The following is an 18,831-nucleotide window of genomic DNA, read 5'->3' on the forward strand; positions in this document are numbered from 1 at the left end:
ACAAAATAGCAATGAAATCGACTATTCTGTGCTGGTATACGATTTAAAGGGGCAGGTTGATGAGGAGGTCAGCAAGGAGATTGACGCCACCTTTTCCTTCCTAGACAGTCGCAGGGAGGGATAATTTCCCATCGACTACCTCATATCCCGCTACCTCAGCAGAGGACTGCAGGACCAGTTTAGACGAGCGGTTGACCTCTACGCTAAATTCCAGGGCATTGATGATGGCACCTTCACCGAAGACGATTTCAACGACTTCCTCGGCTTCCTCTCTTTCGATTACACTTCTGTCGAAGACTTCAAGAAGCACATCATTCGCCCCTTCTACGAGGACGATAACAAATCATCCATCTCTCAAAAGTCCAATCGCACGAGGGACTTTCAGCTGAACAAGTCACATAAGGGACTGCCTGAAAGCAACGTTGGAGATTTCAGGAAGGATAAGAAGCCATTTGAAGAACATGATGAAGGGGAAGAACATTTTCAACAGTTTCATGAGGAACTACGCGAGGATGATAAAAAATCAGTCTCCAGATACTCTCAATTCTAAGGACATGAATTGGCCAATAGCAATAAGCTGAAGATATTTGAATCGGTGATCCTCCGAATTAAGAAGAGACTTGCATCGAAGGGCACACGAGGATTTTTGCTGCTTGAAAAGGCCATGAAGAACGCAGACACCAACCAGGATACTCTCCTCACAGCAGATGAGTTCACTCAGGTAATTAAGGCACAAAGAATTGATATCACATCAACAGAATGCAGCAGCATCTACGATCTCTTCGATAGCTAAGGAGTCGGCCTCATCAGCTTCGCAGAGTTCATGTTCACCCTCCGCGGTAGCATGACATAACCTCGCAAGGAATTGGCTGAAAAGCTATGGTCGCAGCTCAAGAATAACGATTAAACCACTTCCTTCTCGAAAATCCGTCATTTGCTCAACTTCCGTAGCCACCCTGACGTCCAAACTGGCCGTCGTTACGAGTAAGACATCTGGAAGGAGATCCAAGAGACTATCCTCACCATCCAAGAGCTCAACGGTGTGCCTCGCAGCGACAATATATCAAAGGGAGAATTTGAGGAGTATATGTAAAACCTGAGTCTATCTGTGATTGACGACAGGCTCTTCGAGTCAATCCTTCTCAACTTCTGGCGGCTCGACAACTCCTCTAGCATCTTGGAGAAATACGCTGGCTCTCGCAAGCTCTTCGACCAATCCAAAAATGGATATCTGATGGACCACCACCGAAATTACGTAAAAGGAGGATCGGTTTCGCAAAATGCGCCCTTCGGCACCTTCCATGAGCCCACCAGCTACCTCACAGAGCATCGCAAACTTTGAGAATGATATTTTTGTCTTATCTCGCATCATAGCATATCCTCAACAAAAAAAATAAAACCGGGGAGCTGTAATTGGCATAAAGACTATACGGTCACATCGAATTTTCAATAGTCTTTCTCAAACGGCAATCGAAAACTAAAAAATTGAGGATAAATGAGGAGGATATACCGGATTGGTTAATAAAAATAAAACTTTGTTCATAATATTGGATGGGACAGAGCAACCAGAGGTTGAAAGTGGTAACACTTAACTACTCGGGCATTTATGTGTCTCCCTTTGAATTCTATGCTGTCGATAACTGGCAGGATCTGGAAAAGATTGGCATCACCTTCGAAGAAATTCTTAAGTAAAAGTTCAGCCATCTAAAGAGCATTCCGAATTCTCCGATGAAGGGCGAATATTATATAAGAAGCAAATTCGAATGGGGGATCGAAAAGGTAGATAAAGATAAAAAGGGAGAGAGATACAGTCCTCTCTACGCAAAAGACTCTAGCAAGAACGAACATCTAAAGAATATGCAATACCCATATCCTGGAATCACTGACGATAGGGAGCTGATGGACTAAAAGCAATTCAAGGATAAATGGAAATAAATTCAGGATAATATTACATACGAGAAACCAGCCAAGCCTTAAACGCTTGAACTTTGTAAATAATTTGACTTTTTATGCTTCCGAACCTTTGTCTAGTACAATTACACGAAGTACTATGCCAGGCCAATGCCCGAATAGAATAAAAATCTATTTTAATTGATAATTCTCTAAGTAAGGAAAAACAGGCAACACTAACAAGAGTTTATCAGAAGATATATTGCGTTCATCGATGACTACTTCTAAAAGATCGATGAGTACTCCAAGATACAGATGAGTGTTGACTACCTCTTCAATAAATTCGACCTCGATATCATAAACCTTCAAGAAGTCAACACTGCCTTCCGAAAATAGATATTCAAACAGGATAAATACTACGTATTTGCGCCTATGGACGAGCAAATGGAAGATCAATCAATCCTCCTAGTGAAAAAGACGCTCGGATTTATACCTGATTATTTTAGTCAGGGGTATTCGAAATAGAATGAGAGTACTCACTAAGTTGCAGAAATCACAATCAATACACTATAGCAGGTTAAAAAATCTTCAACTGTCTCACAGGATGAAGCCAATAAGCAAAATTATTAAATCTTCCAAAAAGAGAAAGACTCATTATTGAGCATCCTTAAGAAACACTTCAATTCCAATGTTTATAATGTGCTCATCACAAAAATTTAAGCCATTTCGCAAACTGATTATGAAAAGACAAGTAAAGATGCAAAACTCAACATATTCTCAGAACTCATGAACCCTCTCAGAGGCTAATTCGATCGATGGCTCTAAGAATACAAGCTAGATTTTATCTAATATTGGAAAATCAAGGCAGACTAGGCTTTGAAAAAGGCTGTCGATAAAGATAAAGATAAGAAATAAAAGGAAGCAAAATAAATAAAATAAACATTAAGAGATATTGAGCTTGATGGCTTATTATACTTTACAGATGGCTTCACCTTAACCTCATTTAAATTCACAGATAAAAATCTTCAAGAAATCGAAAAAAACAATCCCTAACCTTACCTTATTGGCAGCTTCCATCTTTCTTCCAAAAAGCATAGAAATAAGATATAAGTTGAAATATTGGGACTTTTGGTTTACGAGCTTGACAAGCATCGCTATCGATATATCATGGGAGGTGACTATAACTCTCATATTGTGATTAGGCCTAAAGAGAATGCAACGTTTATGTTTGAATTTATGTTGAAAAAATACTCATCATAAAAGGACAAAGCAATCAGATAAACTGTTGAACAGCTCCAGAACAAGATTTACATTTATCCTAAGCATCAAGCTTTGCTCACAACCAAAAAGAAAAGGACAATTATACAGACCCAGACCAGTAAGTCGAACATCCTAGCAGAGAAATGCATTGACCAGATCATATCTAATATTCCTATCGTTTACGATTAGTGCTGTACTGGATAGATAAAGCACGTTAACTCTTCTTCCAACCAAAACAAGTCTTTTATCCCTGCAAAGGAGCATCCATACGACCACTTCATCGTGAAGGCTATTCTTGACCCTACAGCTACATATATCCCCAATTGATGATGACATATACCCAATCATACATATCAAATAACACCAAACTGTTATTAAGGGCATTATTATATTTTATTCCAGCTCAAAATGACAACCAAGCAACAGGTTAAGCACGATAAGAGCGACAATTTTTACCCCTATTTGAGTGTAGATCCCAAGAATAAACCACATAACCACCACGAAATCGTAAATAGCGAGTCTTTGGATTATCTAAACATCAAGTTTGATACCAAAAGTGAACTAAGGGAAACATATATACGAAATTTCAAAAATAAACTTGCAGTAAAATTGTTCCGAGAAAGCCATGAGTCATTATCAGACAAAAATTAGGACCAAACAAATGATAAAAAACCAACATTAATCAAGAAGAAAATACTTAACCCATAACAATTAATACGTTCATCATAACAAAAAAATGCTAAAGAGACTGTATTCTTGCACCAACACCGTATATCTTCATACCATCACAAAAAATCCATCCATTTTTTGTAAGAAATGAAACCCAACGACGGCAGCCCTATTTCAAAGCCGAAGTGTTTTGCCTTTAATTAGCTGAATATTTCAAACGAATAGCAAAAACCATTAAAACCAAAGAGGCAAATCTATCAAAAAATGCTGAAAAAGGTCGACCAGCTGAGATAAATATATAAATATGAGACTTAGTTGATGAGTATTACGTAGTTGAGGGATTAAATGCCAATGCGATTCCATACAGAGCCTATAGTGAGCGAAGCCAACAAAAAATAAGTATAAATAAGGCCTACAAAAAGAAGTAAAGCAAAAATATCATCATTCCTCGCAAACTATCACCATAAAATCGAGATAGTCTCTATCAGATAAACAGCCAATAGACTACAAACTAAAACAAAACACTTGATGTAAGAAAATATCGTAACTAAACCTCAATAAAGAAGCGATTGAAATATCTATTAAGAAGACAAATGATGAAGCAGTAATTCAGTTTGTCCGATCATAAAAGTCTAACAGAGACAAAAGCGAATAAGACACTAGTAAAGGGTCCAAAGATCAATGAAAAAGATATTGTTGGGCCTTGGGATGCTTAGCAATCTATGTATTTCATCAAATTGTAATGATTACGAAAGGCAAAAGAATTTCTTTAGAAGATTGCATTAAAAATGCTTGATTCTGTTCCTAATCTCTCTAAATTTATAAATAAGGTATCAATAAAATAGATTGGCTCATAATTATTTCTTTATACATTTTCATATTAGCTAAAAACACGTATTATTGCAGATGCATTAGCATTAGTGCCAAATTTTTTAATGACTGAATAGGGATCTGATAAGCAAACAGGGAAAGCCGCTTATTTTCCAGTAGCTGTCTCTGATAAAGAGAGCTTTTTCGATAAAATCAAAAAAGTTTTTAGCTCAAGTCCACCGTCACTTGAGAAAGAGAAGGAAAAATAATAAGAATTCTATCAGATTCAATTCTCAGGACTTATCTAAAAGAGTTAACCAAAAGATACGGCTCTATAAATTCCCGTAAATACCAAGACTCCGCCTCAGCCAAAGCGTAAATAATCTGCATGATGCTTTTATTTAATATTGTTTACATAATTTTTGCTTACTCAAATTATTCCTTTATTTTAGTATGATCTTCGTAGCTTAGCTAAAAAAAAATAACAATAATTCATATTGATCAATCAGGATTTTTCTTCATTTAATTAGAAAAATTCCATGCCGAATCTCTTAGTAAGGCCGTTCACTCTCTTTTGATGATCTCCTTTACATTCGAGGAAAAGACCGAAGTTGGCAATAAGGAGTATACAGCAAAAGAGGGCCAAAAACACCCAAAATAGTGATAGAGTGACAATGTTTATGAGCAAAATTGAAAGCCAAAATAGAATTGGGATGAATTGGCCAAACCAAAATACCATTACGTTCACAGTAGCAGGGACCCTATTTTGAGAGGATTAGAAGCACCATTTTTCTTCATTGTCTTCGTTGAGTCTCGAATACCACCTCAAAGCTGCAAGCTGCCGACCTGCAATGTTTTTAGTATTCCAAAAATCTGCACTAAGGAGGATGCCAATGAAGATAAAAGTGGAAAGATATTGATTGGTTGCAAACTTGAAGATGAGATATCTTTGATAAGGAGTGACTTACAGGATGATGGGGGCAAATTTGAAGGCGAGGAATATGGCGATGGCTCGAGGCTCGCATTAATCGTAGGTCTTGTTGAAGTTTTCCTGTTGTTTGGAGGGTTCTGAGTGAGGTTGTGAGCTACATTTGGGTGCAAATTACTGTCCAGAGTACTGTTCCATCTTTAAATTTAGATCGAACGATGCGATTATAAATGAAATACAACTATAAAGGTTAAATATTCAAATCAAAAAATTCAAGCCTACGATTAGTCCAAAGAATGAGAGGATAAATGCTGCCTCAAAATATATTCGCTTCTCATTGACGTTGGGGATCTTTTTTTCAGCTGGCTTGAACTCGTCTTTTTTAGCAATGCTTGATCTGGTCGGCTCTGGTTTTAAGGGTGATCGGTTATGCCTGTTTGGCCTATTTGAGTTGCTTTCAATGGCATTTTTAATGGGGACTTATTTGACATTCGAATAAAAGCTTCTCACGTTTCTTGGTTCATTATTGAAGGCTTTCTTAGACATAGGTTCGCTAAGACGAGCTTTATTCTTTCCGTAATCTTCTATAGTATTGATTTTCAAGATTTTTGACTCATTTTGGCGTCTATTGTTGTGGTAGTTTGCAAGAGGGGACCTCACGTTGGAATAAATCCTGGTAGCTGTTCCTTGGTTTCTAAACTCAATCTCATCGCAAAGGATGTCATAGTGGCCAGGCCGAAAGAAAAGGACAAAGTTTTGCCTGCCCTCCTACATGTACACGATTTGCTGAAAGTTTGCCTTGTGGACCATCATAATGGTGATCTTCACCTTTAGCAGTTCAGCCAAAGCAAAGAGTTAGATTCCCTCTGATTATCTCCCAAAGTTGAGTACCTGCTAAAGTTCTCGTTCCACGTTGCCCTCGATAAAGGAGAGAAACTGTTGGCGGTGATTGCTGAGGTATTGGTGATTCAGGCTCCGAAAATAAGCTATCAGAAAGGCATCAAGCACGATTGATGAGTTAAGCTTTTTTGCCAATTATTTTTGTCTTTGGTCCTGGTCCATGTTCCTCATAGGCTGCAGGTATTCTGACCAGATGAAATTGAAAACTTGGTCAACATCATAAGCATCAAACTCAAAGGGTAAGTTGACGCAATCTTTTATGGGAGCGTAAGGAAACACGTCTTCCTTTCTGTCGAGCTTGGCGGTGCTAAAATAGAGGAACATGCAGGCTCGGTAGAAGCAATTTCCATCACCGCAGATGGGTCGATAGTATTTGTACTGTTAGCCGAGAAGGAGCAGGTTTGGCCTCAATTCCTCATCAGGATATTCATCGATGAATTCTTTTAAGACCCTAATCTCAGCGACTCTGGCAGTGTCTGGTTTGATCGCGAAGGATTGCGTGAAGTCAATGCTCATTTCACTTTAATTATATATTTGAGAATTAAGAACGAGAATATATCATTTAAATATCTCAACAAATCTTATCTCTTAATACGAATTTAAAGAATAGCTTTTCATGAATATTTTTATAATTAATGCTAATATCATTCAAAATGAGTAAATTTTTTAGATTTGCTCTCCTGTTCTGCCTGATAATAATCGGATCTGCCGTCTCGAGGGACAAAAAGGAACATCCTAAGACCATAGTAGAGTCTAACCATTTCTATAGTGCTACTGAGAAGAGAGCAAACTATGATGTCAATGATATCTAGAGTGGAAAACCTTTGGTTCTCCTGCTGAAGAAAGACGAAAAGAAGTCCAAATACATCACAGACTTCGAGATTAGCCTTACATCAGGAGCCTAAACTATTGATTGTAACTTTAAAAAAGTGACGGACCTATGCATCATCCCCAACACTACCACCACTTCCATCAATATGATCATCCAATGTAACACTCTCCCTTGCTAGGTGTCTTGGATCATCTATCAGCCTGAAGTAAAAGACCCAGATTCAAATCAAATTGCCTTAAATTTGTTCACCCTTCACGACTCCAATGATCATTTAATTGGGGAAATTACATGCAACGATCCAGCAGTCGGCACCCTTGATCAAGATATAACGGTCTACTCCGAGACACCTTATCGAAGAGTCTACAAAAACAACGTTTTATATATCCTTTTCAACAACTAGAAGAAAGGATACGTCTTCATCGATATCGACTAAAAATCAAGAGCATGCTCCCAAATCTTATTCAAATAGGCTCCTAGTGTGCTCAGTGCCAGCAATAATAGCACAACTGACTTCGTGGTGAAATAATCTCCAGTCTCATATGAATTATCGTAAATTCCAAAGAGTGACTTCCGAATCGAATGCGCATCAGCTCGATTGGACACCATCAAAGAATTGAAGTCAAGTATGACAATAATCTTATATGGAATAAACGGAAACGATCAAAAGGAAATCTTCAAGCATAACTTGGCTGTGACTCAATCCAGGACCAACGATTTTACTGTTGCTTTCAAGAAGCCTTCTGAAAAATATGATAAACTGAAGGTTGTATTCCAAGTCACTAACAGCCAGATCGTATTATTAGATACAAGACTGGCTATTAGTGATACGCATGAAGTAGAATTGGGCTAAATCGTATTCTTTAACTTGAAAAAAAGTTAGTCTATGTCATTTAAAATAGAAGGAGACGATTAATCAGAGGATGCAGATTTGATATATTTGGTTCCAAAGCGTAAAAGCGAACTAAATATTTCAAAAGAGACTTGCAAGTAAAAGGAAGATTGTTAATTTACTGTAACTGCAGTACAAGATACATAGAATATGATTTATCTCAGTGGCAAAGAGATGAACTCAACATCAATTGATTAAGATGGACAGGGCATGTACTAATTCCAGCAAATATAATTCATTCCTATCGTCAAAAAGGCTAAGCACAAGATCAGAGTTGGGGATAATCTTTTCTTTAAGAAGAAACTTAAAAAGGATCAATCTATCCAAGTTCATATCAACAGTCCCAACGTCATCATGTATGCAGCTTGCCAATCCAAATGCGAAGTCCCTGATGATAGGTGTAGGGAAAGAACTGGCAACTATCATCATCCTTTCATCTACGAGGCAAAAGATGATTGCGATTTCCTCATAAACGTCGAAGGATTATAAAATGCACAATTTGAAATTTCAATCATTGAGGAGTAAAAGCTCATATTAGTTGAAGATGGTACACCGTTCAGCTACACCATGGACAGCCACTAGGATCGGATTGATTTCTAATTCAAACTTAAATAGAAATCTGATGTCAGTTTCAACCTTGTAGCTCCATTCAACACCTTAAAACTGCTGGTTTCTAATGAGAAAGAGGAGTTGCCTGATCCAGATACATCAGAGCAAAGTACAGATGGCTATATCTTCATCGAAAAAGGTGATATTAAAGGCTTGAGCTTTGTGATTTCTGTTCTAAAATTGAAAGAATCTTCAGAGTTCTTTACGCATTTCACATTAATAGTCTCAACAAAACACACAAAAATTAGACTTGATCCCTCAGTAACATCATACTAAACTCTTCTTCCTTCAAACTATCGAGAATTTATCTTTGAATTCGACCCCTCAGAAAACTATATCTTGAACTTTTATGTGTATAATCAGAAAGAAAACAATCTAGATTTGGAGGTGAAGATATCTGACGAATAGAAGAAATGGGAAAGCGCATAAGCAATGAAGATTACTCAAGAGTCTGACTACCTTGATTTGAGTGAAGTCTCAGCCCTTCTCTGCGAAGAAGAAGGGTCTATCAGTTGTGAAATTTTCCTAAGGATAACTAATAAAATGGATAAATAAATCGATATTTCGGTCACTCTTCTCATGAGAAATGCCATTTTATAGTTAAAAGATGGAATCTGGCAAGCATTTCCCGAAAACTTGCTAACAGCTTCAACCAATTTCTACTTCTACCCAAGGCATTAGGACAAAAATGTTTATGTTGCCTATCAATCCTCTTACCAATAGCTTAGAATCGCCTATCATCTCTGGAAATATGATGCCGAAACTATCAATCCTGTTGATTGGCCTTTCCCCAAAGCCATCAAATCTTCATAGCAGCTCCATGCTAACTATAAGCCCAATAACTACATCATGATTGACCATGAACAAATGAAAAATAAATGCTGGCCTAACTGTTTACTCCTAATCAGTTTTTATGTTGATTATGCATCCTTATCATCAAATGAAATGCATACTTCGATTAGTCCTAACCAGCAGTCAAATTTCAAGATAATGGCTTCAAATAATCATATATAAATACTTGAAAAGCACAAGATAAGCTTGACAGTTGCTAAGGATGAACAAAAATTTCTGCTTATTGATCTAAAGTATGTGCTTGATAAGGAAACTATGACATTTTACTCAAATTCGATAATAGGAGATTGCAGTATGAGAGCTAACGTTTACTCCTAGCAACACTCGATTTGCCCAACAGGCACTGAACCTTCTGATTTCTTTGTATTCTCGGGAAGTAGCGGTATATTTGTGAAAGACCTTAAGGCAAAGATATAATAAAAGGGAATGGAAAACGATAAGAATAAGTATCTGTGCATCAGTATTCTTTCCTAAGCCAGCTGCAAGATGTCATTTTAGTACACAACAGACGGTGATGGGTTCAAGCGAATCAATTTAGATTCTTACGAAGAGATCTCCTTAGCCAATGAAGAAGTCAAGTATTATCAAATTTCTGGAACTTATGCACAATCAGCCAAAATCACCAGAATGAGTGGATTTCCTTTTGTTCTAATCAAAAAATGTGCAAATAAAGAATAGCACTTGCAATGTATGGAAGATTTTAAGAACAATCCGGAAAAGGGCAAGCAAATTGTAGTGAAAACTGAATCCTTTGACGAAGAAGCATGCTACGATTGCCTCTTTCTCTTCAAGTTTAGCACTGTGGAGCCTTCCAAACTTAACTTCCACCTACAATCTAGATACTCAGAGATTGAGCTCAAGTAAAAGGTTATCCTCAGTGACTTCCTAAACTAAGGGCAATAGACAAAGTATATGATCTATTCTGATTCGAAGTAAGACCTTATCGTTAATGTACATATTCAAGAAGGAGATGCGGAAGTGAAAGTAACAGACCTAAATAACATTAATCTTAACAAGAAAAGTGACGCGAAAAATAGAATTTTACACTTCGTAGTCAAATCTCAAGACCCTCAGAATAAGAATAATAGTTAGGGACTCATAAACCCAGTTGCCTTTTCCAGACACATTTCCATTTACCACGTTACAATTAAATCTCTCGATGCAGCAAAAGCAGTCACATACACTATATCATACTCATCAGGCAAAAGAGAAATTTACCTACAAGACGGATTAATCTTAGACTATATTTTAGAACCAAACAAGCCTTCAACTTTTTACTACTTTAACGAATTAACAAGCCAGCATATTTTTTATACCTTATCAATGGACAATGCTGCTTTGCTCAATCAACTAAAAATTAAGACTTACTACCTTGAGGACCCCAGTGATTTATAAACAAAGCACTTGATCGATGTATAAAAGCCTACTATGAATAGAAAAACACCAAATCCTGCTATCCTCTATAGCCTTCCATCTCAAAACTATTTCATGTTTGAACTGACCAATCCCTCATCAAAATAGATTAGAGTCTCAATGGGAATCAACCATCAAGAAGTCATCCTTTTACCCTTTGATCATTAGTTCCCATTCCAACTTCATAAGAGTGAAACCCTGAACATTCTTGTAGATGTTAACATCCCAGGATTTTTGGAGATGTCAATCAAAAAATGCGATCGATCATAGCCAAGCTTTGCATATTCTTTCGATTATGATGGGTTTATGAAGGAAGAATTTATGTATAACAGCAAACTCACCGAGCAACCTTACTACCATTATACCATCAAGGCCAATAGAATTGGAACTCTTTATGTTAATTTCAAAGCAGATATCGATGAAGATTCTATCGTCTCTCTCAAAGTGACCCATAATGAAGAAAAATCCAAAGGAGCCAAGATGAAAGCTGGAAAAAAAGGTATTTTGTCATATGAGCTTTCTCAAGACTCCGCTAAAGTGACTATTCCAGTTGTTGACTGTGGAGAGACCCCCTGCAAAGGTGTAAAGTACTACTATATGAGTTCTAAAGTCGAATCTTAATTATATTCTCAGTTAGTTTGCTCGTCTAGTTTCTTCAGTACTGCAGGCTTTAACTCATCAACCCCTCTCACTCTGAGCAAAATCGATGGGAAAGCTGACAATAAGACACTGGTATTCGACTTCCCTTTGAAGGAGTCAACTTATCTTGGAATAAAAGCAGTTGCAGAATCTGGAGAGTAAGTGTTCTACCAACCTATCTAGGTTGCATCTCTATGGTAGAAATGGTCAAAGGTAAGCATTTATGAGAGGATTATGATGGTATTCATCATTTCGCTTTGTCTCTGTGTCTGCATCATATTTGTTCGAAGAGCATCCAGGAAAGGATACCGGCCACTTGATGAACCCCAAGAGTGATATTTGAACTGTAATTAGCTGGCATAGTATTATGAAAAAATATTTATAAATTATGGTATTGGATCATCCTTCAAACAAGGTTATAAATTTTAGGAGCTGGTAAGGTGATGGAGCTTGGGTAGCTTTGTGACTTTATCCGGAAGAGAACAATAAGTTATTTTCCTGCCTATACGCTGGTCTTAATGACTCCTCTTCCTCTGTATGGCTTCTTCAGCACAAATCTCTTTTCCGAATAATCCCTAAATGAATAAATATTTACCCTTCATTAATTTAAACTCCTAATTTACGGTTGGAGTTCTCATCAAGATGGAACGCAATATATCCGTACCCGCATTTATTGAGTAGAAGATCGTTGCAAACCCATTCATTTTGATTCTAGCTAAGTTTTTGCTTCTTGGGGCTGTTTCTCGCATGGTCTAGAAAAACTTTATACAGTAGGTTATCATGTTTGGACTGCTTGCTCTTGGAAAGAAGAGTGGGAGATTATGAATAGATGCTCACGCCTGCAGTATCAGGATTGTTGAAGATCCAGTCATACTTCACATAAGCCACATATTTTCCCTTTGGCAAGTTGGAAAGCTAAAGGTTATGTTCAGCATTTTTGCTTGTGCTCGAGTCCACGTACTTATATTCGTATCCCTACGCTGCCTAGTCATGACGGGCGATGATCATAACAGACCTCGCGAACTTGCTTTCGATATATGCTTTTTAGTTTCTCTTAGCATTTTGAGAGAGTTAGATGGTTACACTGCCTCCGTTGGATTAAAATTAGAATATTTAGGCATTTTTCTTGTTGAATTCAGCCTCAACATTTGTGAAACTTGCATTATCGTTGATCTTGCAGATATCCACCATAAAGAAATAGTTGACAAAGTCTTCCCAAAGGATGAAGAAAATACCATCATTTTTTTAGCTGTATCCCATTTTTTGCCGATCGTTAGGTGAAATGGTGGACCAGAAATTCCTATCCCCATCTGATGCACGTCCTGACCACTATTTTTCTCCCCATGGGTTCCTAATCTTAAGCATTTTATAAGGAGCATTATAAAGGTTAAGCTGCGTTATATGAAAGTTACGATTGTGTAAGCGTGTCCCTTAACAAAGCCATACTTTTCAACGGAGGCGTCACCCTTGGTTCCACAACAAAGAATTGCTCCTTTTGAATAGGCTTACCACATCTAAAGCCAAAGCTCATTCTGCTTTTCAGCTTGGCGAGGAACGTCCCGGTACTCAGTGGGCGCTCCAGTGAAAGCATGAAGGACCTCGTTAGGAAGCCCTCCTACAATATCACCATATGATCCATTTAGTTTTGCCCAACATTTCTCAAGAAGCATCACCCAAATTTCCCTTCCTCCTGCGGCCTTGGCAAAGAGAGGCTCTCCCTCTTCGTTCACAGGCACATAATCATCCACTACCACTTCCGTCAATACCCCCTTGTGCAATACTCTGGCCATATAGATTCCATACTTGTTGATTTCCAGATTGGGGAAGATATTTTTAATCCTGAAGTCGTTTTCCGCGATGGCTGAGATGGCGCTGAGGAAGTAGCAATCACCGATGCTGCCCTGGATGACATCTCCTGGCTCGATACGATCACTGACGAATTCTGCATTCTTAATGATATCGGGTATCCTTTTCCAAGTAGCACGAATGCTGAGGTCTTCGATAGTTCCCAGGGAGGACTTATCGGGAGGGAAATCGGGATCAGTGAATTTTTGCCCAGTCTCTGTGTGCTACTTGATAAGTTAGTTATAGTTGGATTTGAGGACTTTCTTTACAACTCCGTTCGAATTGTTGTTCACGAGGTCCTTGAAGGTGGAGTCACCTGCAATCAGACTCTGCGACGGGATGTTGTTGATGAACTTGCTGATGTCGATCGGACCCTTTCCCTGGCCTCCGATGAGCGAGCTGATGGCACCGAATCCGCTAATTGCGTTTTGGATGGGTGCTAATTTTTTCGTGAGATTGGAGAGGTTGCCGAAAATCCCTCCGACTGTTGGCACTTTGTTGAAAACTTCGTATGCGTAGTCTCCGCCTTTGGGGATATTGGAGCAGAAACCGCAGGAACTGAGAAAATTAAACATCAGTAATAAAAATTATATCTTTTATTGAATTCAAGAATACATCCAAAGGCAAATATGACTGTTATATCCAAGATATCATTATTTTTGCTGGGTGGATCCTATTTTCTCCTTGGCGTTAAATGTTAGCCAGTTGATTATTATATAACCGGATTATTATCTAACAGCTATCCATGTATTCACTTCTCGCTGACCCTGAAACCATCGCCTTCGCCAAGGCCGGCATCATCAATTTGCACTCCCTTAAAAAATAAATCGATAGGAGAATCAATAAAATTCGCACCCTTGTCATGGGCGGTGCAGAAAATACCATTCCGAATAAGATGGGAAATTAAATTGGCTGCCAAACTGACGATTTACACAAAAAAGAAGCATCGAATAATGTAAAATTGAGGCATCATCGAGTGCTGAGCTCTCATGATAGCAACCTCCCATTTTAGGCTGGATCCATCTTCTAGGAGAGACCCTCACTGCCCAACAGAAAAAAGGCTAGCCATGCCAAATAAAACTCAGCATTGCAAGCTTAGAATTCTAATCTTCGTGTTAGAGTTTCCGATTATCTGACCTCCAAGAAGGAAAAAGAGGCCATTTTTCGTGCCCTCATTACTCCCCCAAGTGAGGACTAAAAAGAAGCAAATGAAGTTGGACCGTCCCAAGAAAATACCATGCTCACTACAATTTAAGTACTCTTTTTATCATTTAGTTTCAGCTGCACAGATCAGTGAAGACCATCAACAGCCTAGACGACGGCTTCTTTCATCAGTTTTAAATCCCTTTCGCTCGGAACCCCTCATCAGAGTCTTTGGTCAATTCTTCAGAGTCAGATAACGAAGGAACTGAGGGAAGGAAATCATTCTCAACGGTTATCCGAAGAATGACCTCCAACAGAAAGATGAAATTTACCGAAAGGACTTCACTTCCGGAAAGCGAAGCAGCAAGGATATATGTAAGTGAGCAGTGCATGGCGAAAATGACGGAGGATTTAGAAAAAACTTTTGGAAAAAAGAGGAAGGAGATGGTGGATAATAAGTTGAGGATGAATGTCATCAAAAAGGTTGAAGAGAAATATGGAGAATACTATCACCAATTTTGATTTATATTTTAGCCATTAATAACTTTAAAGAGGTTATCTTAACAACTACGCTTAACAGAAAGATTTAAATAATAACCCTGGCAAGTTACGTTGAAATTCTCCTGTAGATGATAGATAATAAGATTGATATATTAATTAGTATCTTAAAACTCGAGCTAAAACAAATCATTCCTTTATCTTTATCAAAATCCCTTGATTTTTTCAATAATTTATCTTACAAAAGTGCAGTACTGAATATACGATTGAACATTTTATTTCAAATTGGAATGGTGGATGCAAATCCTGATAGAAGATCAGATGGACTTTATTTCCAATAGGATTGTGCCGATTTGAACTCCAAGAGGCCTGCTGGTAACTTAAAGCTCAGTATTTTCTTTATAGCCAACTAGGGTTCCGAACTTCGATTATTTGTAGTCGTTGATCCAAAACTGTCCGTTGATGAATTTTACTTGGGCATGCTCTCTTGATACTGTCATATCCTTGAACATGGTGTAATTTCCACCATGCGGGAGCTCCTAGGTGATCCTAAATGTTTCAGCTTCAGGTTCTCTCCCCAAGATCAGTCCTTGATTGGGATCCACGAAAAGCTCTTCAACAGAGGGTTCTAATTAAGCCCTCAGAGATAGAGATGGGGATACCGGATTCAAGTCAAACTGGTTTACGATTGCACAGGATCTTCCAAATTTGATTTTATCCCCAATTTCCAGCTGGTACCCTTACTCCATGTACTTACTGTTGACTACGATGGATGGAGAATTTTCCTGAAAAGTCACAAAGTTCCGAATTCCTACCTTTTAGAATCTTAATACTGTGATTAATCCTTTAAGATCCTCGTTTCTTGCTAGCTCAGCAACATACTAATTTTTGAACTAATCATGAATATCGATTATCTTCTCGTAAAGCCACAGCTATACGACCTTGCTCGCATTTAGGTGGACATCAAATTCTTTAGAAATGTAATCATTTTTTTTGTGTTGGGGATTTGGATGGTAATCATACAGATCTTTGTATTTAGAATCGCATTACTTAATAAGAGTTACCTTTATCTCGGATGGCTGCTGACTTGTTGCCTATACCTGTGCTTCCATAAGTATAAAATTAATTTGTTTAATTATACCTACAAATATGCTTATATCAGGTGCTCTTTCACATTCTATTCTATTTATTTCTTATACCTTTATTAACAAGATGCATTTAAATGAAACCTTTTCCAACCTTTACAAAATGGAATGGAAGTTCTCATTATCATAATTTTAGGGAATTCATCATTTTAAAAAACATTTATTGATATGAGGTAACGTTTATTCAAATTGATCATTTCTTTCCTTTCTTCTCCTCGCCCTTTTAAGTCTACAAAGCTAAAGTTTTTTTCTTAATCTATCCGGTGATTGGATCTATTTCCTCATCATCATCTTCAGCTTCCTTATCGTAGAAGATCTTATTGAGGTACTTTACGTCAAACTCACTCATAGTTCTAATGATCTTCAAGTTCTCCACCTCCTCCGCACGTTGGTACTCGGCATACTCGATGACCTTCTGCTGCTCCTCCACATAAGGCAGGTAGCATTATTGCACGTTTTTAATGAAGGCGAGCAAAGGAATATCCTTCACCTCCTGTTCATCGAATGCGAGGTGCTGCCAGCCGATATTGCGCAGTGATCGCACCTTGTTCATGTAGGTCTCCTTGAACTGAGTGGTGCCTGGAATGTACTCCTTCCTCGTCACGATGTCCAGACTCACCTGGTGCTGTGGAAAAGCGAAATGAGCCAATTCCAAGTTTTCAATAGGGCAGCCAAGCTCAGCAAAACGCAGGCCTGAAAATTTCTCGAATGACCTAAGGCCTTTATATGGCTTGACATCGGAAATAGAGTCATACAACCTCATGACGTTGGAGTAATATTCAGTGTTTCTGAGCTTGTCCTCGAGAGGAGTGAGTTTCCACTCGGTTGTGGACTTGATATAGTTGTAGAACCTCTTGAAGGCAGTGAAGTAGGGCAGCGGGATGTGCTAGAGCATGACAGAGAGCTGGACTATCAGCCACTCCCGCTCTGATGAGGTGTGGAGCTCAATTTGGCTGGCGTAGTAGAGGAGGGTGCTATCAGCTTCTAGTTCAATGGCCTTGTAATACTCAAGAAGTCCTTCGTCCATCAAACCGTAATTCCAGAAGGAGTGGATAAGCCTAATTTGCTAGATTTTGCTGAATTCTTCCCATTTCGCTAGGGCAGCCTCCTTGAGTCTTCCGATGAACTCCTGGTCGCCGACTCCCTCGCCGTTCTCAAGCTCAGGCAGGTAGACTGCAGCATGGAAGAGGGCGTCTTTGTTGGCAGTGAAGGTCTCGAAGTTGGCCTGTATGTAGTCTAAAATGGGTAGGGTGATGAATTTGGTGTCTGAGAGTCTCAATTTTGCTAAGGAAAAAATGATTTTGGTAACTAAATCATCGTTAAGCTCCAAATCCCAGAAATTTAAGCGGAAAACTACAGAATTGGCAAGCTATTTAAACTCATTCTTTCTCTTTCTATGCACTTTCTTGTGGAATTTGATGGGCTTAGTCGAGAGGGTGAAGGCAAGCAGGAAATCTACCTTTTGCTGGAAAGTAAATTGGCAGTAAAGGGGCTTCAAGGCCTACAAGATGTGAGGCTGGAGGTTGGTTTGCCCTGAGTTGGAGTGCCTGCACGCGTAGAACAAGTGGACGAGATCATTGATTCCCAATTTGGGGATATCTTCCTGAAGGAGAGATGCTAATATCTAATGGAAAATGGGAGTGCCGTGCTTCCTGTGTCCGTCGAAGGCAAACTTCAGCTTGATGAGTTGCTGGCTGGTGAGCAGATGCAGCTTCTGCCCGCGTTACAGTTTTTCCTCGAGCTCGAACCAGATAGTACCGTCAGTGATATCATCATGCCTTGCTTTAAGACTAATCTCTGCGATTTGCTGGATGCTAGCATTCTTAATGAGTTCCTTTGTTATTTACTCTGAGAACTCGGTGCTAAAATATCCGCTATAGATTTAATTGAGGCGATTTTCGATGGTTGCACGCTGCGGGTGAGAAACAGCCATCAAATTGGTTTTGCTCATGCTGTTAAAGTAGTGAACGGGTATGGGATCCTCTCCCCAGAGCGGGTCTGGTTCTTTCTGCATAGTCAAATGCTTACAGCCTCAACTTCATCGACGATTCCCCGCAGCACTTTGTTTTTATACTCCTCGAAGATCTGCCTTTCGAGTAGTTCCTCCATTTAGGTGTCGAGTTTGAAGTTGATGAAGGTGTGCTTCGGAGTATCGGGGACGAGATTGGTGGGATTGGCGTAGGAGAGGTTAAGCTTGGACAGTTCAGGGTTGATGAGTTTGTTATGGTCTCTGAGGTAGATGAACATGGGAGAGACTGTCCTGTGGAGCAGGTTTCGTGCCTGGATCACTCTAGCGTACAACATTTATAATATTATCGCCTGCTGGTGATTTTAAATAATAATTAACTAAATGGGTTTTAGCTTTGCAGTACTATTAAGCATCATCTCCAAAAGACATCGCAACCCTAGGGGTTGGGGTTGGGGTTGGGGTTGGGGTTGGGGTTGGGGTTGGGGTTGGGGTTGGGGTTGGGGTTGGGGTTGGGGTTGGGGTTGGGTTGGGGTTGGGGTT

The 18,831-nt window shown here is 38.9% G+C and overlaps 1 protein-coding gene across 1 annotated transcript; it reads right to left on the bottom strand.

Moving 5' to 3' along the window:
• Positions 1-13,205: 13,205 nt before the first annotated feature.
• On the bottom strand, positions 13,206-14,334 carry LOC116244911 (uncharacterized). Its single transcript, XM_031616714.1, has 3 exons — positions 14,303-14,334; positions 13,853-14,094; positions 13,206-13,753 (listed from the first exon to the last, which is right to left on the bottom strand). The coding sequence occupies exons 1-3, from the start codon at positions 14,332-14,334 to the stop codon at positions 13,206-13,208; spliced, it is 822 nt and encodes a 273-aa protein (XP_031472574.1).
• Positions 14,335-18,831: the final 4,497 nt, after the last annotated feature.

The sequence above is a fragment of the Nymphaea colorata genome, unplaced genomic scaffold, assembly GCF_008831285.2.
Source record: "Nymphaea colorata isolate Beijing-Zhang1983 unplaced genomic scaffold, ASM883128v2 scaffold0375, whole genome shotgun sequence".
Lineage (NCBI taxonomy): Eukaryota > Viridiplantae > Streptophyta > Magnoliopsida > Nymphaeales > Nymphaeaceae > Nymphaea > Nymphaea colorata.